Source organism: Embiotoca jacksoni, unplaced genomic scaffold, assembly GCF_022577435.1.
Source record: "Embiotoca jacksoni isolate LCO1_2020_lvr unplaced genomic scaffold, fEmbJac1.0.p SCAF_13, whole genome shotgun sequence".
Lineage (NCBI taxonomy): Eukaryota > Metazoa > Chordata > Actinopteri > Embiotocidae > Embiotoca > Embiotoca jacksoni.
The window spans coordinates 10956631-10984399 of record NW_027185263.1 but is presented as its reverse complement, the minus strand read 5'-3'; the positions used below and the strand labels follow the sequence as shown (position 1 = coordinate 10984399).

The window sequence follows — 27769 nt, the reverse complement described above, 5'->3', positions numbered from 1 at the left end:
ACAAATATACATATCATTTGACCATAACCTCAATAAATCAACTTCAGTTCAATTTAGCTCAAAGAAGCTTGTGGTCAATCTGATCAAGATGTTTATGTCACATTGTAGTTTATAACTTTCAAGGGTTTTTTCCCCTTTTTATCACATACAGAAAAGTCCCACTGACTTGTGAAGTTTATCTGATGCAGTAGCACATGTACACCACTAGATGGTGTCATAACAGAAAGATTTCGAAGTCTTGAAGGACCCATATTGTAACTTTCTAGTGCTTTACTTATAGTCCTGACATTCTTATTAGTATATTTTTCTAGTTTTCAGTGTCAAAAGCCATTTCAACAGTCCTCTCAGTGGGGCTCTTCTGAGAACAAACTGTTTTTAGTGGGTGTTCAAAAGGCTCATTCATATTAATGAGCATTTACTCTGATTGGATAACTATTTTCTGAATGATGACTGACCAGGCCAATCACAAGTGATGGGCTGTGGATCCCCAAACTTGCAAACATTACTTTATCAGCAGAGAAGTAATGGCAGCGCTATCAGACTCATTTGAACTGGATTCAGACCCCGATTCGGAGACGGCAGACGACAACCAACCATCTTGTCAACCACGCTTGCAAATGAATGTTACAGAATGGTAAATAAAGTTTTTATCAACTTCCATCATGGGCATAACCATGGCCTTCTTGGGGTCCCAATACTGAGAAAATACCAATCTGGGAAAATGGGTATGTAGCCTAACAGCCATAGTACAGACATATTGCTATATTTAGGTTTGTAGGTTTCCCAAGTGGAAAGGATAACGAATGTGAAGTTTATCCTGATGAGGATGGTCAATAGGAGACCATATTATTGTATTTTCCAAAAATTGCCATACTATTGCATGCTGTCCGAATTTTGACAAAAAAAGTCATACCGTCCAAAATGTAAAAAAAAATATCATACTAGAGTATGTTGTCCAAAATGTCGAAAATAGTTCATACTCGAGTACGTTGTCCAAAATGTCATAAAAATTTCACTATATTATGTCATACAATAGTCTATCGTCCAAAATTACATAAAAATGTCATACCCTACCTAACATCCATTATGGTAAATATGTAATATCAATTCTGGTAAAAGAAAAGACCTAAAAGTACAGTAGAAATGTAATGTTTCCATTATATTAATTTTGAAATTCTTTGACTAAATGGGACAAAGTCTAATCTTGATCATGGCACTTATTATAGGTACAATGAAAAAAAAAAAAAAAAAGAGACACTCATCATCCGTTAAGATTCTTGCAGACATTAGGTGGACTGTATGTGAGACTGAGTTTAATATTTAAAGACCTTTTTCACTTGCCAAGTGAAGGCAAAGTTAACAAGTAAAGCAAAATCAAAAATGGAGTCGGACTTGTACCGTGAAGTAATACCATACCATCTATTTCTTCATGAGCTTGAAATATACAAACATGAACTTAGTTTGCTCATCATGACCAAGTAAGTGTGAATGTACGTTTTATCATAGACCCTGAAACACTTTATTGAGGGAAATTCTTGTGGGTTGATAACGAGGTATGTATTTGTATATATTCTGGAACTATTTATTTTCAATGTAAATTTGTAAATAATACAGATGGTTCTACCTCTATTAAGTTTGTGTAAATAAATAGACTACCAGACTATTTTAAGAGCAATGTAGTGCTTTCAGTTATATTGTAATTGAACAAAGGGCATCAGTTTCTAAAACTGGCCATTATATATTTTTGTATTATTATTATTTGTTGTTGTTGTTGTTGTAAAATATTATTTCAATGAGAAGCAGAGGATCAGGTCCAGGCAACGAACCTCAGTTACCATCTACAGCTGTTGCTGTAGTTTTTCTGCATTCTGTTGGGTGGCACTGTGTTTTTTTTCTTGTGTTTAAACTTAAATCCTTGATTTCTTGTTCCGACTTGTTTCAGATCATTTAGCTGACACTGACTAAGCTCAGTTAAATGAGACTTGAAAAAAATCATGCTGTGTTGGTGTTTGGGTTCAGAAGACCATAAAAAAAGAAGATTCACACAACATAAATAGGAATGGGTATTGATTTTAATCAATATATATATATCATTTACAAATATAGAGGTGTATATAAACTCACAAGAAGTTATAAAAAAGAGTAAAATAAAGAAATGATTCTACACAGAAATGTATAATATAAAACATAATTGGTGCAAAGTAAGACTTAAGTCCTTAAAACTAGTGTATCTGAAATAAACACAGGTCTGATTATCTGCAGCATTCATTTTATTGTATTGACCTGTCCAAAAATAACACTGCAACTCCATTTGTCCAGCAGCCATAAGACAAAATAAACTCTTTATGGAAATCAAATAAACAGGCTGGAGAAAAAGCAGTACCGACTCTAATTTCATTGACGTGTCAGCAGAAACATCAGGAGTACATGCCCTCAGGCAGTCTGCTTCAGGAGATTCGCCTGGGTGTCTTGCAAGATTATCGTTTCCTTTGGTGACTTTTTGGAGCTCTTCCCAGATCCCCTGTGTTCAAAATGGGAAATGCAAATAAGGATAAATAATTTTGTTCTCCCTTTCTCCTAAACTGTATGTGCTTTTTCCTTTAGTAAAACACAATGATGGTCAGGTTGCCGTTTTGTTTTCTTGCTGTATACAGTATATCTCACAACTGGAATTATCATGTGTGCTGTTACTAATGTTGTGATAGAAATAAAATAACACGTGTCGTGTCCTGCAGCTTGACCTTACCGCTCCTCCACATCTTGTATTGTGTCAGGAAGGGCTAAGCCAAGTGTCTCTGGTAGAAATATCGCAGCCACCCCACTGAGGATTGGAGCTCCTCCATAGATCAAGCCTGGTAGCCAAGGAAAGTATTCCCCCGTGAGGAGCACCATGGGGGCCACCATCGCCCCTACACGAGCCATCATGGACACCCATCCCATGCCATTCTGACTGAGACAGAAAAAAGAAAACAATAAACAGCCATGAATACACATTAAATCACCGATTGTGGTGCTGCTGATTAAACTTCAGTGTATGTGTGAACTGTTATATTAAAAGACAATTATAAAACATTGCTGGAAGTGCACAGTAGACACCACAGCTGTAACATTAAAACCTTGAAGATAAATTAATCTAAAATATGCACTAAAAACTATTCATTTAAGGTCTTATTTTTCAGTAATACAAGCAGCTGTATTTTTAATGGTTTCAAGCACATATATAGGTTCAGAAGGTTGTATGTTGCCCTTTGACTAACTTTTTCTTATTTCTTGGTACATATTTTTACATGTGGTTTATTTGTTTGTTGGTGTCGCAACTCGGAAAAAAGAAGAACCAATATCAAAGGATTTCTGGGAAATATGAGGCGTTTCCAGGAAGGGGTATGATGAAAAAAGAACCCATACAGTCAGCATCTCCTCTGCTGGGAAACATGTTGGCAGAGTTGTGAAAACACACTGCAAGTGTGCAAACAACAACAACAGTGACAGTAACGCCAATCACAAAGTGGATATCCCGGAACAAAACAGTTTGTGTCAGACTGTGGTGATGTTACGGCAGCTGAAGCTAATTTCCTGCAGCTGATAGCGGAGACCAAGGCAGTGAGCAAAACCTCACAGATGTTACCAACATCATGCTGAGTCCATATTGCGTAGGTTTTAGGGAATATTGGCAGAAATGCATCTACTTGTTACAAAATAAGCTGATGCAATGAAGTGTTGACATGATCTGTCACTGTTAAGCCTTCATGTCATGTGAGTTGAAGTGAACTCTGTGTGGCAGAATTAAGGTCGGAGGGCAGATTAGGCAGAACAAGTGTCAAACAAAGTCTCTGTATAATAAACTGCATGGTAACAAAATGCACACCACACGGACTGTTTCTTCTGTAGTTTGCAGTGGGCTACTACTTTTGTAGATGTTATTGTTTGTATCTGAGTCATCTGGTTGCAGACTTCTGGAGGATTCCCAGTTTGTGATGTTCAGGCGAACTTAAGTCAATACAGATGGGTTATTTCCTCAGTAAAAAGTAGAACGTGACACTAGAACATGAATAAATTGTCCCAGCAAACCAAACTGAGAGTCACATGTTTGCTGCCGGATTAGACTCACCGGATAATGGTTGGGTACAGCTCTCCAGAATAAAGGTAACAGCAGTTGAAGGATGCAGCGAGGCAACCTTTACCCATCACAGCCAGACAGGTGCGTATGGTCTGTTTATCTGCACAGAAGTGGAACATCCATCAGATCACTTACTTGTTTCTGCAGCAGTGGGGGAGATAATGTTGTAAACATACCATAAGGTACCAGAAGGTTGATCAAAATAGTGACTCCAGCAATGATGAGAGCGCCGCACTGCGATTGCCGGCGTCCTATAAAACTCATAGACACAGTTATGACGACTTTGGCAGGGATGTCGACTGCTCCGAAGATCACTTGTATCAGGTAGATGTCCACCCCAAACTTTTGCAGATCCATAGCAAGACCATAATAGGCGAAGCTGGTCGCTAACCTAAGTATGAAAAAACATGCAAAGAGTCATTGTAGTTTTTAAAAAGGTGATTAAAACATGCTTCTGAGTTTTTCTATAACAAGAGCAGGACATGCACCAGACAGCACTGAGGCAGATTGTCATGATCCTCATTTTGGGTGTGCGGAAGAGATCCAGGACAGAGTAGGAGCCCTGAGAGCAGGACATCTCTTTCTTCATGGACTCCTGAAGCATCTGTACACAAGAGAAAGGTGTTCTTCAATTCACAATTTGTTTCGACAGAACACGCATAGACGGCGCGAACAACACAAACACACAACAGTCTCTTACTTTAATGTCAATTTTTTCTCCTTCTTCATGCCGCCCATTAAATTTAGCCACACTTTTAAGTGTCTTGATGGCTTGTTCGGACTTATTATTTAAAGCTAACCATCTTGAAGATTCATGAAACCACCTGGAAGAAATATTTGTTTAGTTTGTTAGTGCGATAACTATATATTTGATCACAGAATCTTCAAGTTGCATGTCTTTAGTTCAACACTTAGCATCTCACCATGAGATGAGGAAGAAGACATAGAAGGGTAAGGACACAGCCAGAGTCAGCCATCTCCAGTCTCGGAGGAAGTAGGCTATGACTGCCAGGATCAGCTGTCCCACCGTGTAACAGTAGCCTGTTATTGTCCCCACCACAGTTCGCACGCGAGTGGGGATCCACTCTACGACTAGACATGAGAGAATCGCAGAAGGAGAGATATTTTTAGTTTGATTGGCACCCTGTTGTTATCAGCATGCCTTCAGCCCTTTCACAAATTACAATGATTTGTTCTTGATCCAGATAAATTTATCTTACTGAGTGAGAAGGTGTTGAGCCCCAGGCCAGACAGAGCCATGCCACAACCGAAGCGGAACAGGCAGAAGAGGGAGAAGGAGGACGAGAAGGCAGCACATGTTCCTGACACGGCCATCAGCAGGTTCGAAATGAGTAGAAGGATGCGGCGGCCATATCTAGGAGTGAAGAGGAAAGACAGTCGAACATTTTTTTTTTTTTTTTTTTTTATTTTTTTTTTTTAGGTGTTTAGTAGATGGACAGACAGACAGACAGACAGGCAGGCAGGCAGGCAGGCAGGCAGGCAGTTAGATAGATAGATAGATAGATAGATAGATAGATAGATAGATAGATAGATAGATAGATAGATAGATAGATAGATAGATAGATAGATAGATAGGTAGGTAGGTAGGTAGGTAGGTAGGTAGGTAGGTAGGTAGGCAGGCAGGCAGGCAGGCAGGCAGGCAGGCAGGCAGGCAGGCAGGCAGGCAGGCAGGCAGACAGACAGACAGACAGACAGACAGACAGACAGACAGACAGACAGACAGACAGATAGATAGATAGATAGATAGATAGATAGATAGATAGATAGATAGATAGATAGATAGATAGATAGATAGATAGATAGATAGATAGATAGATATTTTAAAAGATGAATGAACAAATGCAGCAGAAATGTTGGCTATAACTGTACACAGTTAAATGTTACCTGTCGGAAAGGCCTCCGAAGACGAGAGCTCCCACAAGCACTCCTCCCATGTAGGTGGTTTGTCCCATTTGCTTTAAGGAGCGCAGGTCGCACACCAAATCCCACTAAGAAAAATAAACACAAGTCAACATACATGACAAGACAACCTGTAAACATCTTCACGTGTCATCTTCCTTTGTGACATCTGCGAAGATGTCACAAAAAAAAATGCAGTCGTACGTCAGATATGATTGTGGAGCTCCTCTCAGTCATGTTATAGGACCATCCATCGGTGCATTCCTGCAGGTCAACATCCAAACCTTCCTCAATCTCTCCCCACCCTCCTGAACTGGAGCTTCCATTCTTCGCCAGGAGGTGCCACTGTGGAGCACTGTAACGCTGGCACTTATGTGGTCTCCCCGTTTGGTCTAGTGGCACTGTGATCAGCAGCGTTTCCTCTGGGCTCAGTTGGGACTGAGAAAGGTTTGAGTGAGCGCTGCAGAAGTGTGGAGGCACCGCAGCCACAAAGTTCTGCAGCAGGTTGTGACTGGCCATCATCAGGACGGGTATGCAGAGGAGTGTCACATGCAGGATCTGGAAGCGCCCTGTGCTGCCCACCTGCTCCAGGAGGTCACCAAAAGCCATACTTTTGTACAACTAAAGCACCACAGGGTGAATTAATGTTAATGGAACTTTGTTGTTAATCCCAGATTCCTATAAAATACTTGAATCTGCAAAAAAAAAAAAAAGAGTGTGTTGTTCCAGCACATGTGACATATTGTGTATGTTTGTCTTAGAAGTGTTAAACAATAAGACATTTAATAGACTTACCTGTTGAATTAGTTTTCTCTCATCACATAAAATACATAATATAGTGAATATGTTGGTTCTGAAAGTGTAGCACTTTCTTTAAAACAACATGATACCATCCGGTCAAATAAAATCCTGACAAAGAGTTCCAGTGAGAATCCTCCAAAAAAAGATCTAGAAAATCAAAAAGAAGTAAAAGTCGTCTTGTTGCTGCTGCAAGTTAAAATGAATAATCGGCTCTTAAATTCCAACAGATTTTCTGTACTTTGGATTATTTAAAGTGCAGTGTAACCTCTTGAGGTATTAGCAGCTTGTTCCGTGAATGCTGAGGTATAATGCGGAGTCCTTGCTGTACAGGAACAATGTCTCGTTGAAATATTTCAGTGCAAGTGAGCTGCAGCATCAGGAGTGGGCACATAACTATGCTCGGCTTGTTCCCCTCTTTGCACTGAGACACACTCATTGCCCTTTGCTGGTTACTTAATAGGAATGACAGTCTGTGTGTGTGTGTGTGTGTGTGTGTGTGTGTGTGTGTGTGTGTGTGTGTGTGTGTGTGTGTGTCATGTGCGTGCACATGTGAGGTAAACTCGATAATTTTGATTTAATGAAAAAAAAATGTCCTTTAGCATTTTCTGTAATGTTTTCTGCAATTGTTTTCTTTTGATTAGTTCACAGATAAAGCATAGAATTGTTGGATTAAAGAGAAGAAAAAAAGGTGTTCAGATAATAAGAAAATCAATCAGTGAGTGTTTGACATAAATTGCAAAAGATGCAGACAAATATTCAACGATTGAAATGCACTTTACACCGTGACCTTGTCTTCCTCCATGTCGCCCCTTGTTTGAAAACAGAATTTGCCATCAATAAGTGACTATACATGAGAACTAAATCAGTAATGTCAGGATGTCAGAAGCGGGTGGTGTGACAGTCACATAATGCTGACTGAGAGTTATTGGTAAGAACCAGTCATTTCTATATAAACTTTCATATGTGTGTTGTGCTTTTGAATACATGGAGATAAAATCTGAGTCGTTTTTGCCTGGTTCGTGTCCTGGTGATTAGTTATGAGGAATGTGTGCACTTGTGTAAGGATCAGCATGAGATGTCAAGCTGAATGAAGTTGCAGGTGCACCAAAGCAAAACAATAAACTTCCAGTTTTTTCAGCTGCGAGACTGTTCTAGGAAAAATGTGTCCTTTTAGATTCCTCCTTCTTCAGGGTATTTTATAAGTTGAGCCGTAAAAGTTCAGCTTTTAGACAGAAAGCATGAAAAACTGCAGAAATATAAAATAACAACGTCTGATGCTGACTCCCTGGGGTGCTTGTGGAATTCAGAAACAGTAAAGTGGAGGGTGAGAGCTCAAACAGATTGAAAGGGTACGTCAGCTAAACAGGTTACAGAGAGTAAAATCAGCTCAGTTCAGCCTTAATATTTTACAAAAACAATTTTCAAACAGCGGGGATGATTTTATAGTTTTGTACATTCTGGGTTTGAATGACTAATCACAAACATGAGAATAGAAAAGATAAATGGTGTCATGGGATCCAGGGGTCAAGATCCTGTTGCAAAGTGTGCTGCTGCGGAGTATTTATTGATATTCTGCTACACAGTGAAAAGGAAGGAGGGTCTGACACTGTAAGACAACCCAGAACATGGGCAGGTAACACAGATGATCTAAGGGTAGGGAGGGGACTGTATGTAAACACTGGAATGATCAACGGATGGGATATAGTTTGCATGTGTATTAAAATGTCTGGGCACAATTTGGCATAATCATTTACTTGTTCCCAAGAATGAAATGCATAGATTTTAGGGTCAAAGGTGAAAGATCAAGGTAAGTGTGCCTTCACACGTGTCCCATTCTTTTGAAAACAATATCTCAGGAATGCTTTGAGCGTTCTTAAAATTTGGTACGAACATTCACTCCGACTCAGGAATGAAGTGAATAGATTCTAGTGGTCAAAGCTCAAAGGTCAAGGGTCAAAGGTCAGTGTGACTTCACATCTGTCTCGTTCTTTTGAACACCAAATCTCAGGAATGCCTTGAGATCATTTCTTTAAATTTGGCACAAATTGTCACTTGCACTCAAGGGTGAACTGATAGATTACGATGTGACCTCACAAAGCACATTTGTGGTCATAACTCAGGAACTCGTACAATAAATATAACAACATTTCACAAAAATATCCAATAGGACAAAATTAAGTGATGGCATTTTCGATTCAAAATGGTTGTTAGAGGTTTCTTCCTGTTAAGAGGGAGTTTTTCTCCCCTAAAGAGGGTTTTTTCCCTCCTGGATTATGTGGGAATTGTTGAATTGTTGGGTTTCTCTGTATAATGTTGTAATGTTCTGTTGTAAGGACTTTAATGTGTTAAGTGCCATGAAATAACCCATGTTGTGATTTGGCGCTATATAAATAAAATAAAATTGAACTGAATTGAAAAGGTCAAATGTCAACTAAAATGTGATATCAAAAAGGGAAACTAACCTATTTCACATGTGGTCAGATGAATTGCTGAATGTGTTACACTAATCTTGTCAGTCCACCTTGAAACTGGGTTGATTATAAAGTACTTCTGTGCTGTCAGGTTAAAGATGTGTGTGAAGCATTGATCGCTCTTTTTGCAGCAACATCTCACCCTATGTTTGAAGCATTGTCTGCTGCCAATCAGTTTTTTGGCCAAATATGTCTGCTCCGACATGCACTGTGAGCTGTAAGGTCTTATATAGACAGGTGTGTGCCTTTCCTAATCAAGTCCAATCAGTTGAATTAAACACAGCTGGACTCCAATGAAGGAGTAGAACCATCTCAAGGAGGATCAGAAGAAATGGACAACATGTGAGTTAAATATGAGTGTCACAGCAAAGGGTCTGAATACTTATGACCATGTGATATTTCAGTTTTTCTTTTTTAATAAATTTGCACAAATTTCTACATTTCTGTTTTTTTCTGTCAAGATGGGGTGCTGAGTGTACATTAATGAGAAATAAAATGAACTTTTTTGATTTTAGCAAATGGCTGCAATGAAACAAAGAGTGAAAAATGTAAAGGGGTCTGAATACTTTCCGTACCCACTGTATATTATTCCTTCAAAGTCATCACTACAAATACAACTTACTATATGAGACTGGGCAGATATGAATGTAAACTGCAACGTGACTGGATGGTGGCGGCGTGAATTCATTCATACATTCTTCTATTTCAAAGTATGGCAAACAACAGAAGTCATGCAGCCTTGCTAGCTGCTCTGAAGCTTTTGGTACTTTGAGTTCAATTCTAATGTCAGGTTAGTATGCTAACATTTTCTGATTTGCATGATGTGCTAAGGCTGATGGAAATGTTACTCTAGTTTTGAATTTGGTTAAAAACAATAGCATGGGACAAATAACAAATTGGACCTGATGTCACAACAAAATATGAAGGGATCACCAGAGTGATTACAATTCATCAAGAGTCGAATAATAAGCATGTATCTCCATCGAACAGACACAAGGGTTGACCAACAACTGATCACCACACCTGCACCCACATTTTCCTTCCTTAATTCTGTTGAATCCGAATGTATCTAATAAGCAGCAGAAAAGCGGAAGCAGCCATATCATTTTAAACTCCAAACAAGGGCCCGTCACCTTTAACCCTCCTGACTCTGCTGCCCAAGACATGTTGTCTGTTTATAAAAATGGATATGTTTTTCTACAGCCACGAAGTGAAAAACATATCCTGTGCAAACCAGTCTTTGTCACAAAATTACAGCTCTGAAGGGACCAAATACCAGAAGTTATTCTTCGAGAAACCCATTTACAGATATGCAAATCATGTATGTATGGCATTTAGAACAATTAAAACGGTTTGCTGTATTTCTGTGGTTATCTATAGCTGTGACAAGCCCTGAAAAAAAAAGCATTTATTACAGAAGAAAACAGTCAGTCAAATACTGCAATCATGTTGACAAAAGTAACATACCACACGAATCCTCTCACTCCATGCCTGCTGCTCTGTTAATAGGTGTTCAAACACAAGATGACTCATAACAGTTTGACCATTTGTCACTCATTTTGTCAATATTTATCCCAGAGTTATGCTTTCTTTCTTTCTTTCTTAGGAATACAACAATTCATAGTGAAAAAACCATGTAGCATAACTCAAGTGTCTTATTTCCTGCAGTTAAGGAAGCATTCAATACAGCGATGTAAAAATACTTCATTAGAAGGAAAAGTCCTGCAGGAAAAATGTGACTTAAGTAAAATTACATAATTATTAACAGCAAAATGTAGCTTTCTGACTTATTTATTATTCATATGACATCATTAGATTATTAATAGTAAAGCCTGTTTGTGTCAACAGCATGTTACTGTTGTAGCTGCCGGTGGAGCCAGTTTGAACTACCTTATATCCAGTTTGATATCCAGGGACAGCAGATACATTTGAGGGGTTGTCAGATGATTAATGGGAGAGGAAAGAAGAAAAAACAAAGTTGTTCTTTTTCTCTAAATCTTTGACTTTTGCTTCAAAAAACAACACTTCCCTCTGAAATATGGTGGAGAATAAAGAAGCATCATATAGAAATACACAAAGAACAAGTACCTCAAAAAAAATGTTTTAAGTACAGTACTTGACTAATTGTGCTTTATCACTTTCATGGCTTTTTTTATATTTAAAATGGTTTATTCAATACAAGATTTATTTGATGAACAAATAATTCCCAGCTGTGCTGGATGGCTTCATTTGAATTGTATGATCAGTTGATTTGTCAGGATCCCCATTGGACACACACAGTTGATAATGATCACTTAATATAATATCTAATATGAAGTATATGGGAATAGCTCTCACACATTTGAACATCATAAAAACACACTAGAATTTATATTATCCCACCATCTATATAATTCAAATTTCTATATTCTATTTTTTATTCTTTTAATTCTTTTATTTACTTTTTCACTCTCACCCACATTAATACAATGGATTAATTGTTTGCACTTTACTGTGCTGTATAATTAATTTTAAAGGACAAAATTGCAATTTCAATGTACACTCAATAACCCATGATGACAACATAAAAATATATATTTATTTTCAAAATTATAAAAACTAAAAAAAAATAAAAAAATCTAAGATTGAAATCTCTAATATACAAAACCATCCAGACCTTCAGGCACTTAATAAACTGCACCCTGTTTGCTTTAACCAGGGGATATCATGCATGCCAGAACGCCATGACAATCAGCCTTGTTTTATTGTCACCAGAGGGACTGTTAAAGAGTAACATGAGTCACAGGTGTTCACTTGGTTGCAGCATGGGGAAAACTGTGTCTCACCTGCTCCACTCAGTTTAAGTCTTTCCTCTCCCACATCTGGGAACAGCAACGCCTCCAACAGGCGACTCAAAGAACTTTTTAATCCAAAACTCTGACTGACACATTTCCATTGGTTTCCACTCCAGCAGGCACTTGTTTTACAAATTTTAAAATGAATTTAAATAACCAGGAACTACAAGCTTCAGTGGGGGGGCTAATATGCAGGTTGCACAACAATTTGGGGGTTTGGCTTTGAAAAATTTTACAATCTTGTTAAACATTTCTGCCAACAGAACATTAGTATGTAATTAAATGCAATTTACATAAGTGATAGATTTTGATTTTTCTGGAAGCATGTTATAACAGGAGGAATATAGACTGCAACACACTCCCAGTATCTATTTGCATGTAAATGCTGCAAGGAATCTCATGAAGAAGCCAGACAGTTTCCCAGACAGTAATTATGTAATTTTTAAACACGCTTTTTTTTTTTTTTTAATTTCATGCATCCCTGTTTTTGTTTTTTGTGATGTTGTGATTCATTGTTTTGGTGTAAAGTTTCTGGGTCTGCACTACAACAAATGTTATCAGGAGTGACCCGCAATAACAGCCAGCATTAAGATTTACTGCCTCTGGCTGCATCCGATCAGCAGAGCGCTGCCCTCACTGACACGGAGCCAAAGTCCTGTCTGCTACTAAGCTGGGTCTCATGCTTGTGTTGTCACTCATGAGGCAGTGTGGGCTTGGCTTCATCAAACACTCTTATCCCTCTTATTTGTTTTTGTTTTTGTGATGCCCCACTTACCTATGGATCACATCATCCCCATACGTGTTTTATTTTAAAGCTGCACCCACTAACCTACTGGACTTTCATCCAGCAAAAGCCCATGTTGAACATATTCACATAATGGGTGATTCAGTATTTTAAGCATTTCATAAATAAACTTGACAGGTTTAATATTTTACAAATAATTGCTTACTGATGTGCAAGATCAACACCAATAGTGACTCTTCTCTCAACTCAACAGAAAGCAGTGTCAGGAATATGGTGACAGGTTTATTTTTCTTCAGGTTCGAAGTAAATGCAACTGCAACCCACACATCAGACTAAACACATAAAATATGAGTCTACTTGCACTGACGTTAATGTTTCCTTCAAATTACAGATTTGACTTTTAGGCCGAGCAGAAAATGTAAAGTTTTTAACAAGTATTTAATTATACTTTTGTCCCCTCTGTTTTTCCACCCAACCGTTGATGTCATTATTAGCCAAGCCTTTTCTTCCCCTCATACTATCTTATAAGTACAATTATACTCCCTTTTTCTTTTAGCAGCTTAAAGAGCACAATCACATCTGTCACATCCATCAAAGCTAAGGCTGTAGATTGGACAGAGCCTTGTATGAGCACAGTCTCAGCAGGAGGCAATAAAATCAGTCATATATAGTACATATTAAAACTGACCCATATACACCACAAATTGCAGGTTATTAAACAGTGAAGAATGATTTTTTTTTTATTTTTTTTTTTAATTTAAAACGTGTCGTGTAGGGCAAACACTTTGAGTAAAACTATGAAACAGTTGCTGTACAAGTACTTCAAGTTTTAAGGTTTCTGTTTTTCTTTAGTCTTATTTTTTTGGTCAAAATAGGAGGATTGTTTACTTTGCAAAACATTTGCCAAAATCTGTCATTAAGACCAAATCAAATGTTCAACTATCAACTATTATATTACATTAACTTGGTTTTTGGATTATAAATCAAATTGCCATTGCATATAATGTTTTAAAACACAACTATCCTTGCTCCAAAATGCATTATGTGTACAGAGGCCAAGAACGCCATGGTTGCAATTATTTATATTGTATCAATTAACCCATTACTATGTGAAAAGAAAAGGTTGTTTCCTCTTATTATCTATTGTAATGTTTATAAGATGTCAGGAGGGCCATGCCAGCATGTAAAGATGCACCTTGAAAACAGTAGCGACTGATTTAAGCAGAAAATATCAGATTAAGGAGCAGCTGCTATTGAATTGGAAGAAACTGAATTGTGTCTTTCTGTTTAGAGATAATATTCAGATCAGTCCTTGTCATTTAAGGGGAAGACCATCCCAGTTGCAACCTCACAGTTGTCCCATATTTCTGTATCGTAACTTGCATCATTAATCTTTAGCATATTTCAGCTGCTTAGAAATAAATCTTTCATCTCTTCAGCTGGTGTGGGTGTGATCCATCTTCATTTGAGTGCACATGACATCCTGCCAAATTAGGTACTCCATAAATTCTTTCTCAAAAGTTTGGGGTCAACAGGTGTCTGCAGGCAATGTGGGGGTCAGTACGCACAGCGGGAGGGGCTTGAATCGATCACAGCAAACGAGATATTGACTTTGTGTTTTCTCGTGATAATGAAATATCACAAGTTACAGTGTCACAAGAAGACAATGTTTGTTTATCGGTACGGTAACAAAATAATTAACTTGTGATCTTGAGTATTAAGTAAATCATTGCAAGCACGGCCATAAAATGATTATATTTTGCAATACTTAAATAAATCAAACCTGAAAACAGCTGTTATGGTATTTAACACAAATTTTTATTCAGAATGGGTCTGAGTGGAAATACAAGAGTTTATATTTTTGAATAAAAAAAATACCACCAATACATTTACAAAGCCTACCACAGAGCTCGTTTATCCACTTTTACGACAGATAAAATGTCTGTATCCTTGATGATAAAAACTACAGTTTTCTCACACCAGCCTGAAACCTGTTGATATTGTGAACATGCACATGTGAAAAATGTAAACTTTCCAAACGTTTGTGTGTGATGCGGTGTAACGGCTGTGGACGCAGGTTTGTGGGGGCTTTCACGAGACATACAGTATCTACCATGTAGATTGTAGAGGCACTTGAGGGGAAGTTGGGATGTTTGGCTGTCTCTGGGACACTTTATTACATGTCATCGGGGGCAGGGAGTTTCTCAAGCGTGGGCTCCATTCCCCAGATCTCACGAGCATACTGGGCAATGGTGCGATCACTAGAGAACTTGCCACATCCAGCAATGTTGTTGATCACCATCTTGGTCCATTCCTTGGGTTTCTGATGTGAGGATAACAATTATTTGTGAGAGAGCAATAAGTATTTCAATCTTATTGTCCTTCTATTAGTAGTGATACACTAAATATAACTGTGAATGCATGCGAGGTTTGTTTTGATTGCACATACCTTGTAAAGAGCATTGACCTTCTCCTGGCATTTAATGTAGTCTTCATAGTCAGCAAAGACCTTAAACCTGTGCAGAAAATGATGCTAATAACTCAATGATAAAAGACATACACAACTCATAAACAATACAATTTAAATGCATGTGTGTATGAGTGCTGCATATTTGTGTGCATGACCAAGACTTGGAAATGTTTTTGTTTTGTTTTCTCCACTTTTTTGCACCAGCATGCAAGTTTATACACATCCTTATTTGTATGTGCGTATGCATGTCTGCGCCTCAGGCTGCTAATGTGAGATGTGTCTCTACCTGTCATGATGCATCAGCATGTTGACAATTTCTTTAAACAGGTCAGGCTGCTTTGGGCTAAAGAAGCCTCCAGCAATCTGGTCAATAGCCTGTTTCAGCTCAGGCAGACGGTTGTAGTACTCTTCAGCATGGTATCTAAGCAGGACGGAAAACAAATAACAAACACGTTCAGAAAACCGGAAGCACAGGCTCGTCGCTGTAGTAACTGGGCCATTCATGAGGGAGACAGTGTCTATGGAGAGACATCAGCAGGTTCCCCGAGGCAACACGTTTCAGTGTGGAAAACCTCAGCTTGTGCGAACAGAACAATTGAGTCTGGGTGCACCGACTAGCTGAGAGCCAGAAGGAGATCGTTACCAAAACTTGTGCAAGACTGCCGAGCTGGACTGTCTGAGCGCATGCAGCTCATTGCGTTCATATTAAAAAGTCTTGACAGATGGCCTATCTTGGAGGTATTTCCCCAAATGGATCAGATAACTAGTAACACATTGTGATCTCATACGCAAAGATATTAAATACTGTAGTGGCACAAATAAAAACACAAGGATGAACCTTGTTCCTGGCTCTGCTCCCTCATATATCCCCCTGTGGGAATAAGTCATAGTCAAATTATTTTTGAGCGAGAAGGAAAATATTTTAGCACTTACAGCTGTATGTCAACTGAGTTGAATATGTGTGGAGAAAAGATTTGATTGGTTGCAGAACAAAATATGTTAGAGGCAGACAAAAATACGACAATGGGAGAGACTTCCTTCTTTACCCTTTCACGTCAAGTGCGTCAACGTCATCCACCCTCATGCCAAAGATGAAGAAGTTATCTTCACCGGCCTCCTCGGCCATCTCAACGTTGGCTCCGTCCATGGTGCCAATGGTCAGAGAGCCGTTCAACATGAACTTCATGTTGCCTGTGCCAGAGGCCTCAGTGCCAGCTGTGGAAATCTGCTCTGACAGATCAGCTGCGGGGACGACTGGAAAATGACAGAAGTAGAGGGTTGATGACTCTAATATGCATTTTGTGTTTGTGTGTTATGCAAAGCAATGATTTAATAATTACCTTTCTCTGCCAGTGTGACTCTGTAGTTCTCCAAAAAGATTACTTTGAGACGGTCTCCGACCACAGGGTCGTTGTTGACCACCTCACCGATCGCCGTGATCAGACGGATGATCATCTTGGCCGTGTGGTATCCAGGGGCAGCCTGCAAGAAAGGCGCAATTAGACACAAAATGTGACATTAAATGCATTTAAGCTCCACTTATTCTAGTAAAATACCAACCTTTCCTCCAATCATGATAGTTCTGGGAGTCCACTGCTTGTTGGGCTCCTTCTTGATGCCTGGCATAGATGTCAAAAGATTAAAAAATTGAGGTGTAAAGCTAAATCCTGTCCACGCTCTGACACCCAATCTGTGAAGACCTGACTGTATTTCAACTTGAGAAAATGTCTGGAGGCATTTTAAATGGGTACTTACGGTTGTAATAGGTGATGATGTGCAGACAGTTGAGCAGCTGTCTCTTGTATTCATGGATCCTCTTCACTTGGATGTCAAACATTGAATTGGGGTTGATCTTCACTTTGTAGTGCTCCTCCAAGTGCACAGAAAACTTCATTTTGTTTTCCTGCGTGATCGAAACATTAATTTCATTCAGTTCCAATTTAACATGTCTGGATATTTGTATGTGCTGTACACACATTCTGGATTTTACTAAGTCAATGCCACAGTAGTATTACTGTGGCATTGACTTAGTCAGATACAAGAAAAAGGTCTGCCAAATGTAAAAAAGAAATCTGGTGCCAAAACTTTCATGTTATTCCAGGACACCTCTCCACATTGATAACTGTCTGTCAAGCTTGAGGAGGGGAGTGGGCCAAAGATGTATTTATTGTCATTGCTCGTCAATTACCGAGAGAACCAGGCGTAATAAAACAGCATCGTGATTGTGACATAGAGAGAAGAGATGCCCAGGTGGATCCCGAAATGTCTTTCAGTCAGTGTTTGCATCCCAGAACTCCTCTCCCCTTTGTACGACTGTTCGCTTTAGATGACTGTCTCTATCATACAACTAAATGAACTGAGATGTTAGTGATGTGAGCTGACCAGGTGGCAACAGGGGAACTGACGTCGAGAGGGAGCGCGCCGGGTGCTGAACTTTGCGTGGGTCTGAAGTCGCGGAGCTTCAGTGCCTCAGGCCTTGAAGTAAGTCCACTCTTTAACAGCAGGCTGACAACCAGATGGTGCCCACATCACCAGGCTCTGGGTGCCCCCGGGAGAAGGGCCATGCAAGGTTGGGTGTATTCATGAAAAGATTTTTCCCAGAGTTGAGAAGTAACCCTGACAACATGTTGACTTCTGCTGCAGAGGCTGTAAACGTTGTTTATGGAGGCTTTGACACCGACCACAGAGGAACAAACAGCTCTTCAGGTTGGATATTCGAAAAGGGTCTCTCCATTAGGTATATCATGGAGCAATCTGTGTGTATGAACCGTAAGAAGCAAGGAGTACTTTATGTGGAATATGTGCCACTTCTCTCCAGGGCCTTCTGCTATTGAGCAGAGGCTGGATTTTCATGTCCAGCGATGATAAAGCACCATCATATACTCAAGAGTATGTGCTTATCTTCCTAAGCAGAACGGTGTTAATACACCACCTTCTCATTTGAGATCAAATAATACAGATTTACCTGTTTCACTTTGGCAACATCACGAATGAAAGCCTCATCGTTGATGTACTTGCGGAGACCCTGGAGCTTGTCAAGGTCACGGATGAAGTCCTCGCCGATTCTCTGACGAGCAAAAAAAAACAAACAAGACAAATTGAAGAACGAAAATATCATCGTCCTCTTATGAAGTACAACTAGACAGTGGAGCTTTGTGTTGTTTGTGTGCTTGAAACACAGCTAACCTCTGCGATGGCCTCAGCCAGCCCCGGGTTGCACATCACTAGCCAGCGGCGCGGAGTGATGCCGTTGGTCTTGTTCTGGAACTTGTGTGGCTCCATTTCATAGAAGTCCTTGAAACTGCAGGCAGAGGGAGATGTCACGAATCACAACACAGATTATATGATTTGGGATTAAATAAAACATATACTACAACATAGACTATATACTTGTATATATACTGTATTTTGGTGTGAGGATTTCCCACTATAAAGTATTGCAGGCAAATTAGGGTTCATTTTAGAGACATACACAGTAGCTTTGAGGATGTCAGAGTGTATCTGGGCCACGCCGTTGACAGCATGGGAGCCCACGATGCACAAATGGGCCATGTTGATCCTCTTCTGTCCACCTTCCTCAATGAGAGACATACGGCTCAGACGATCATTATCTCCTGGGTACTTGGCAGCAACTTTCTGCAAAATTTAAAGGAGCATGGGATTTATTTACTGGTTATACTTCTTTATTTTGCTGAATCAGATTTCAAATGTCACACATGTCAGATTAAGTTAACACAGCTACTCTAAAGCAATATATACAATCAGCAACAGGACAATTTCCATCAGTGTGCATGTAGAAGAAATTCAGTGCATTATTGTGCTGCTGCTCATAAAACCTGCCCACCGCTCTGTCAGAAATATTTCCCTCTCTCTTCAGTAGGAACGTGGGAGTCCAGCTCTGACAGATGTTACAATTAAAAGCCAATCAGCACCATTTTGTTCTTTGACTTTTACATTGCAGCATTTAGGTCCTCATGCCAATCTTAAATAAAGTAATTTCTTGTATTTGAATAGGTTTTTTTTCCGCTTGTCTCTTTCTACCATGGCAAAGCTGTTCACGATTAAAGAAATACATCAAGTGCTGGAATTTTGCATGATGTGCTTTTTGTTTTTTTAGCATTTCAAACTGTCTTGAATTTTAATATCATTTTTTATTTAATTTTTAGCCTGTGAAGGTCCCACTTTAATCTTAATCCTTTTTCAGATTTATTTCCTGCAGCAAGCTTTATCAATATGTATCATCCTTAACTTGTATCAGTAGCAGTACAGTACATATTAAACATACTATATGCCAATACTTAACCACAGATAATATTGGCAGTGAGTTCTTCCTCGTATGTATCGTAAACACTAAACCCATTGTATTCAGCACATTTCATAGATTGTGATATGTTGTAATGTGCAGCACTAACCTCCAGGTGGCGGCGGTTGATCTCATAGACTATCTCCAGGTGACGGGGCAGCAGATGAGCAAACAGGTCGACTGGCCAGCGCTCCAGAGCTTCAGGAAGGACTGTGTGGTTGGTGTAGGCACAGGTGCGCACACAGATGTCCCAGGCCTGAACAGCAGCAGGAGAAAATAGGTTCAGGAAGTAAGACAGTAAATCTCTGGACTTATTTCCTTAATTGTCCCTGGCAGTACACAAAAATCAACAAGGCGGCAGCAAATATTCAGTGTCAGACAATATTAGAAAATAAGGCGAAAGAAAAGAAAGTCCTAAACACTAAAACACTACAAATCAACGTGCAGTAAAAAAAAAGAAAAAAGGAAAAGAAACATTTTTTACGATTAAATGATTAGGTCCTCATATCAAATTGCTAAATGCTAAAATTTACAGTTTAAACCTTATTGCTCTTCCTCACCTTATCCCATCCAAGCTTCTCTTCATCAACCAGAACCCTCATCAGCTCAGGAATAGCCATGGCTGGGTGAGTGTCATTCAGCTGGATGGCAACCTGAATATGCAGAAGATTATTAAATGTCAATACAGAATTAGAATGTGTCATAAAGTGCCTTGTAGACACTGTTCATTTCAACTATTCTCCTAAGGTACAATAAAATCCAGCTACAACCTGTTCAACACGCTGACAGAGGCAATTAAATGAAGACCCAGAGAGAACATCAGGGGAAAATCTTTTCATTTCTGACAGAAACTGTTTTGTTGAGTTTTTCACTTCACCTTGTCAGGCAGTTTGCTGAAGTCTGTGCGAGCGATCTCCCTGGAGCCAAACTTAGAGACCTTGAAACGACGGATGATGTCTTGCAGGGTGGCAGACACCACAAAGTATTCCTGCTTCAGACGGAGCTCCTTTCCTTCAAAGAACTGAGGGTAAAGACACATATTTGTCTTTTTTTGTTCTGCAGGCAAACATGAATGGCTTTTTAATATTCATTAAACATAGCCTTATGCATGTGAGTGGCTGACATTAATCAATGGATAATGGATGGCATCTATTTTAACAACATAATTACTCCTGCCTTATGTGAAAAGAAAGAACAGTAGCACAGCTGCAAAGTCTCAATTTCTGATACCTGTAGTATAAATATTGTGCAAAAACTCCTCTATAATATACTTTTATACAAATGAAATAGAATTACATATGTAAATGTACACCTCCTTTAAATAATTAGATTATGGAAGCTGTCCACTGTTCAGTGAATCAGCGTTTGAACCAGATCATCCTTGAACATTCTTATATTATTACATTTTTTTCTTCTGGCATTAACATTTAATTTCACTATTATTAAGCCACAAGTAGATGTAACCACTGATGTGTTTAAGGCAGTGTTTCTGTTATGAATTATGAATATTATGAATATAACAGAGAGCTAAAAAGGTATTTAGTTTACAGTTATATGAAACTGAGAAAAGGAGTCTCATTAGAAAAACCGGAACCTTTTTAATAGCAATAAATACAATTTTCATTCAAAACAACTTAAGAAATAATTAACGTATTGTTTTAGCACCCTTATCTCATTGATAGAAACACACAGTATAAAAGGGCAGCAATGTAACACTGATTTCACTACGAGGTCCACCACAGCATCTGCTCCCACATGCGCAGACATAAATTACCAGACCTGACATGAGTTGCAGCTCTAGATGTTTATCTCCTAAATCCTCCTCCTTCAGCCTTCAGGGAGTCAGCACATGTTGGTCAGAGCTTATGTCAGATTTAAAGGACAGCTTCAGAGGAAGCAGAAAGAGCACGCAGCGACTCCAGCTAAACACAAAGGACTTTAGTAGGGGTCCAAATTATGGAAGTCTGTCTCTCGGCTGAGTTAAGATTAACCCTATATAGTCACACAGAGCCATACAGTCCACAGCTCCCTGATCTACGACACTCATCTGTTTCCTCTAATCCAAGTTAACATATGGATGGTTGGCCTATGAGTGCGCTTCTAGTGGATTAAAAGATAATATACTCATATTTTCTTACATTGTCATTGGGATACAGCACACGGGAGATGTTCTCAGCCAAGTTTCTGTCCAAAACGGCCTGAATGTAGCCGCCAACGTTGACTATAAGGAAAAGAACACAGAATTAGTCAAAGTTACTTCACATTTAACGGCCGTTGCATGATTGAAAACATGTGATCTCTGCCAGACACATACAGTCTTTGAGGTTAAAATCGCAGGGTGCCTTCGCAGACCACAGCCTCATGGTGTTGACATAGTTGTTTCTGTAGCCTGGAATAGGGGTGTCATATGGCAGGGCCAACACTACCTGCCAATACAAATACATGGAGAGAAAAAACTGAAATATATAATTGTATCATCTCAGAGAACATTTTTCATTTACTTGTAATCATATTTTCACCTGAGTGTCAACCAATTTGACACCATCGGGGTGATGCTCAGTCCTGCCATAAAAGTGCACCGGCCGCATGTACTCAGGACGTGCTTTCTCCCAGGGGTTGCCATAGCGCAGCCAATCATCAGCCTCCTCAACCTGGATAATGACATGCATTTATATTGAGGGAGAAAAGCACTCATTAGGAGAGAGGCTTCTGAGTTGAGCCAGACAGAAAATGACAAGGAACATCAGGTCACGCTAATGATAAAGGAAACTTATGCAGCAGGTGATTCAAGGTGAAAGTAGAAGCAGCTCGTTTCACTCGTTGCAACAAGAATACAAGGTCAAACAAAACCGGAAGCTGAACATTTCTAACCTGCCAGCCATTGATGATTTTCTGATTGAAGATACCGAATTCATAGCGAATACCGTAACCGTAGGCAGCCAAACCCAGAGAGGCCATTGAGTCCAGGAAACAGGCTGAAAACCAGAGACAGCACATGAAAAAAAAGCTGATACATTTTATAGTTCTTATAAAAAAAACAATACAATATTTTTGTCAGTCAAAGGGGTAAAAAAAAAAATCTTTGAATTTATAAAATGGAATGGATGAAAAGATGCTCACCAGCAAGGCGACCCAGGCCACCATTACCCAACCCAGCGTCTTCCTCCATGTCCTCCAACTCCTCCATGTCCAGACCCAACTACAGAGGTCAACAGAGCACAGTATGGACTAATGATTTTAGGTTGCTGCCCCCTTTTTTTTTTTATATACAATAGCTAAAAGGAGAAATTTCCCAGATTAAACCTCTTTGTCTCACCTGGTACATGGCCTCGTCACAGGCGTTCTCCAGTGCGAGGTTCACCATGGTGTTCTGGAGGGTGCGGCCCATGTAGAACTCAAGCGAGATGTAGTACACGCGCTACAGTTTGAGAAGAAGGGGATAAATAATCTGAGTCAAACTGCACAAATAAATACCCAAACCCGTTTTATGAACTCAGGCAGAGAGATTTTAGTGACACTATATGATCAAGGTGACAGAAAGGTCCCCACAGAAGCCTGATGGGTACAAATTTGACATTGAAACCAAAAACCTGTGAAATCATATGCCAAATGTCACAATAACACCCACCTCCAGAATGTCAAGGAAATCTTCAGGTTTCATGATTTAGCTTCATGGTTGGGAGTGCATAGAAATGTGCCACCTGAGCCTGTGTTTAGCCTTTGCCATTTAGTTGGGTGTCCGTGTCCCCGTGTCCCCGTGTCCCCCCCCCCCCCCTCTCCCTCTTCCCCCCCCGAGATGGAAGGGCAAACACAGGCTGAGGAGGAGGCAGAGGAAAGGAGGGAAGAGAAGGGACTCGGGGACAGATTGCTTTGGGTGTTACATAACACCAACATTTTGGCCCGGATAAAAATAGCTTCTGTAGAGGTCGCTGTAAAGGTCAGCCCGAGCCCGATACCCTTTCATTGTTGAGTTAATGTCTGGAGTGATCGGAGGGGTGCTTCCGAGAGATGTGTAAAATAATCATGAATACAACTGACAGAGTCGTATCACTGACTAGCTAACAGAATCTCCTGAATTATATATGACTGAATGTTCCAAATCTTATCTGACTTCAGTCCATTTTTCATCTCGTTATGCTGATTGGCCTATTTTCCCAAAAAATATATATTACCAATAAGGAAAAATCTATCTTGTTGCTGTAACATTAACTTTGCAATACATGATCTTTGCACAGAGCTGTGGGCCGAGCTCTGACATACTCCCTCCTTCTGCTTTCTGGTGGACCTTTAAGCGACTTGTCTTTGACCTTTTGGTCTCAAGGCCCAGAACACAGTGTCAGATGGTCTCTGCGTATCGAGGTTGCAGCTAAACAACATCTGATTAAAAAAACAAGCTTATTGTGAGAAGTAAATGCCTCCCAACTGAGATTAATACTTTGCCACTTAAGTTATGGAACTCTAACCATGCAAAAGAAGCCAAGGCGGGCTGGGGAATTTTCTTCTGCTGTTCAGAAAAAAACAAATTATTCCCTTTATTCGGGGTAGTAGGGTTATTAATGATTTTGGAGGGCCATTTTTCCCCCCACTAAGTAAATGGAATTGAGTTTTACTCTGCTTCTCAACCCCTATGGTATTTACATGTGGTTTTGCATGACATTTTTGAGCAATCATGTCATGTGGTTCACAGTTCTGCTGCTTTATTCCAGTGATGCCAGCCTCCTATTGTTCTTCCAAGGATCTTTCTGCTGGTTAACGACACAGGAGTTGCTGAGATAGCCTACAGCTTCTATGTAACTCCGATGCTCTCAGAGGCATGTGCTCACATGACACAAGTAAGGGTTATGTGCACATAATGTTATGGCACAGGAAGGGAGCTGAAGGTCTTCGGAGGGTTTAATGTTTCAACACAGTATAAGCTCAGCAGCATACCAGCAGAGTGCTAAGAACCCTCAGTAAAGTTTAAATGTCATGACTTGGCATTATGCTGACAAGAGGCTGCTGAAAGTACAGTTAAAGAATATAAAGCCCGGGCACTCAGTGCTGGAAGAAAAATTCACTTCCCTAAAAGCAACAATACAGTGATGGGAAAATATTGATAGCCCTGCATTTAATATCTCAGCTAAACTACAAAATGTTATCAATATGTTGACAAGTATTCAAAGAAAGGTGCTCCTCATATAGAAAAATGGTCCCGGTTACTGATATATGATTTGACACTAGAGCGTTGATACTAATGCATCAACAGCACTTCAGTGTTATAGCAGATAATGGTGGAGTTTCTTTTCACTACATACAATAGCAGCAGTTTGGGCCAGATGTTGAGCCCCCTAAAGGGTCATAAGATACATTTTACGGGGTCATGAGATGACTAATAGGAGCAGAGAATAAAAAGCCTGCAGTACAAATCTATATTTATTCATTATGTTTTTTTTTGTGAAATATTGGATAATATTACCACTTTGAGCCTTGAACAGGTATTCAAATTAAATTCATTAAGTCACGTTACATCACTGTTTGCTTTAAAATGTACAAAAAGTGCAGAAGAGTTATTCCCTGAAACAGTTTAAGATTCAGACCTGTAACACATCGTGACGGTGTGACGCACCTTTTACTTTGATAACCATAAAAGCATTATAATTTTCTCACAAATTACAAGATGATAATGTTTTAGCCATTACAATAAGCAGCTTTAAATGAGTTTGTATTTTGTCAGTTGTTTTTAATTGATGTTCGTGGCAGTTCGTATTTCTGTACATGTTGTTATGAGTGAAACTTACTTTGGGATCTTTCTCATAGTAGTGCTGCTGGGTTCTGATCCACCTGCCAATCAAATGTTCCCGTACTGTGTTGGCAAGAGCAAAGTAGTAATCCCTTCTGGTCGCCACATTTCTGTCCTTGACCAGTGTAAAATGGAGATGTCTGTTGAAGTTCTGCTTCAGCTCTGCGACGTTTTCAACTCCAGCGAGGCCTCGCACTGAAATTTGTTTCTTTCTATCATGGTCAGACAAGGGTTTGGACATGGTGGCACGAGTTGTAGCAGCTCGGGGCTCTGACTAGGGGAAGAATGTAAACAGTAGGACAGCAGGTACGCACCACCAGGCACACAGCAAGAGTGGTACCCACACTACAGCATAAGCTTCAGCTTTTTAAAGACATAGCTATAAATATTCAGCAGAGGGTGGAGCAGATTGGATATTTTAGTTGAAGGGAGGGGCATATGGTGAGGACAGAGAACATTTCAATTATGTCATCGTGAATATCTGAAGGGCCCACTATGTAGGACTGGTAGCAGAAAACAGCATCTTAGAGGATGATGACATCCATGTATACATGTATATGTACAGTACATATATACATATATATACACACACATACATATATATATATATATATATTCTTAATAAAGACAATTTATGTTTTCTAGCTATTAAACCAAAATTTAACCAGAAAAAAAAATCAGTAAAAAAAATAAATCCAATTCTTCCAATTTTGAAAAGAGAAGATAACTTATATTCTCTGGGATTCTGATATTTCACTGTTTAATAAAGGATCCATGTGACATTTACAAAGATGAAAAGGTACAAAGATTTGAATGATCCGGTGATCATTCAAAGGTGATAAATTTAGAATATTATCTTTTTTAGTTATATTTTTCAAGATGTAATTACTTCACTGCTCTTTGTAAAATACTGTCTCATAATGTGGAAGAAATATGGTAATAATATCAAACAGTTTCAGTGGCTAACTTGTTGTTTTTCCCTTATATTTGTCAGGATTGCTTGGCTAGCAGAGGATACTGTTTATGATTTTTTTCTAATACAGGTGTTTTGGTGCACCTAAAAAGCAAAGCCTTCCAAAGTCTGCTAATAATCGAAGGCTGACATTATATTTCTAAGTTGTTGCATTAGAGGGCAGTTACTCGATGTATTTTGTTTTTGCTTCTCACTCTGCTGTCTCTGGATCAGCTCTCACTTGTACTTTGGTCTTGCTCTGAAACCCAAACACTTACGTTGTAATTTTTAACATTCTCGAGCTATTGTATCAGTTCACAACCACTGTGGTACTGTAGTAGTTATGAACCAGTAATCCTGTGTAGATCACATCTGTCCAAGAGCCTGGGGCAATAACAGCCACAAACTCAGCTGCATTGAAGCAACTAAAACCCACTCTATTTTCAGTTATCACTCTAGCAAGCCAAACTATCATTAAGTCTTGACCTTCTATAAATAGCAACTGTGACCCAGTCCCAAAGGCCATGATATTTGAAAGGCATATCTTGTTAATGTCAGCAAGAGCCGGCAGACAACGCTAGTGTATTACTATCAGTCGGTATACAGCATAAGGAGGAAAGCGGTGTTGTCTGAGCTGTTCTCAGTGGGCTGCAGTACTGTATGATTATCATTATCTTGTTAAAAGAGAAATTCTGCCTTTGGACTGAAATTGGTTAAAAGCTGGATGAGAGAGTGACTCTTACTTAAGTGTCTCGATGCACTGAATTGCACTGCACTTTGAATACATGTTGACAGGAAAAGTATTGGGAATAAAATTATCTTGTCTTTCTCACCGTTCCCCGCTCTGTCGTATGATTGGACAAGATACAAAAAGAAAGGGGGGGGGGGGGAGAAAGATGTTGCTGTCAAGCGCCACAACAGTTGGACAGCAGCTAAATAGAAATCAAATTGCATTGGTGGTAGTTGAAGTGCTTGGCAGCGCTTTGTGGCCGTTTCTGGATCATTTGAAGAATTTTTAGAATTTAAACAGTATATAAATGCCATCAACACCATTTCCTGTTATGTTTCTTTTAATGTTCCCGCATGCCAAATGACCCCCAGAACAGAGGAACCATCACATAACAGATGACAGAGATTGAAGCTGGCGTGCCCCTGATTTGTCCATTATGATGAGCAAATTATGTTCTTACATGTCTACTGGCTGTTCTGTCAAATGGTACATCAAGCATTTCAAGACCAGGCTGAATGAATGCACTGCCTGGTGTAGACTGAGGGAAAAAAAACATTATTGTTGATGTGGAGGCGGATTTTCAACAAATGAATTTGTTATGACAATCTAGCCACTGAACTAAGGTGCATGTGCCAGCATGTTACCAT

At 39.4% G+C, this 27769-nt stretch overlaps 2 protein-coding genes across 3 annotated transcripts; both read right to left on the bottom strand.

The window, feature by feature from the left end:
• Positions 1-2054: 2054 nt before the first annotated feature.
• Positions 2055-7231, bottom strand: slc22a6l (solute carrier family 22 member 6, like). 2 transcript variants are annotated; one of them, XM_069145591.1, is made up of 11 exons: positions 6833-7231; positions 6242-6732; positions 6023-6126; positions 5338-5492; positions 5041-5209; positions 4818-4941; positions 4606-4721; positions 4294-4508; positions 4109-4217; positions 2747-2950; positions 2055-2521 (listed from the first exon to the last, which is right to left on the bottom strand). In XM_069145591.1, the coding sequence occupies exons 2-11, from the start codon at positions 6644-6646 to the stop codon at positions 2434-2436; spliced, it is 1689 nt and encodes a 562-aa protein (XP_069001692.1). In that variant the 5' UTR covers positions 6647-6732; positions 6833-7231; the 3' UTR covers positions 2055-2433. The 2 variants fall into 2 exon arrangements, with proteins under 2 accessions (XP_069001692.1, XP_069001693.1); XM_069145592.1 differs by lacking the exon at positions 6242-6732.
• A 7453-nt stretch (positions 7232-14684) lies between these two features.
• pygma (phosphorylase, glycogen, muscle A) lies at positions 14685-25778 on the bottom strand. The gene is made up of 20 exons (XM_069146440.1): positions 25439-25778; positions 22978-23079; positions 22782-22860; positions 22533-22636; positions 22181-22312; positions 21976-22087; positions 21800-21882; positions 20539-20682; positions 20222-20314; positions 19771-19917; positions 18831-18994; positions 18545-18659; positions 18324-18425; positions 17114-17261; positions 16919-16977; positions 16699-16840; positions 16405-16612; positions 15645-15779; positions 15338-15404; positions 14685-15211 (listed from the first exon to the last, which is right to left on the bottom strand). The coding sequence occupies exons 1-20, from the start codon at positions 25679-25681 to the stop codon at positions 15065-15067; spliced, it is 2526 nt and encodes an 841-aa protein (XP_069002541.1). The 5' UTR covers positions 25682-25778; the 3' UTR covers positions 14685-15064.
• Between the last annotated feature and the right edge of the window lie 1991 nt (positions 25779-27769).

Coding starts and splice junctions, on each gene's coding strand:
- pygma (XM_069146440.1), bottom strand. CDS start 25,681: ATGTCCAAACCCTTGTCTGACCATGATAGAAAGAAACAAATTTCAGTG. Junction 20,315..20,538: donor TCAGCAAACTGCCTGACAAG/GTGAAGTGAAAA, acceptor CTGCATATTCAG/GTTGCCATCCAGCTGAATGA. Junction 15,405..15,644: donor ATGCTGATGCATCATGACAG/GTAGAGACACAT, acceptor TTTTCTGCACAG/GTTTAAGGTCTTTGCTGACT.
- slc22a6l (XM_069145591.1), bottom strand. CDS start 6,646: ATGGCTTTTGGTGACCTCCTGGAGCAGGTGGGCAGCACAGGGCGCTTC. Junction 6,127..6,241: donor GCTCCACAATCATATCTGAC/GTACGACTGCAT, acceptor TATTTTTCTTAG/TGGGATTTGGTGTGCGACCT. Junction 4,722..4,817: donor GAGAAAAAATTGACATTAAA/GTAAGAGACTGT, acceptor TCTTGTGTACAG/ATGCTTCAGGAGTCCATGAA.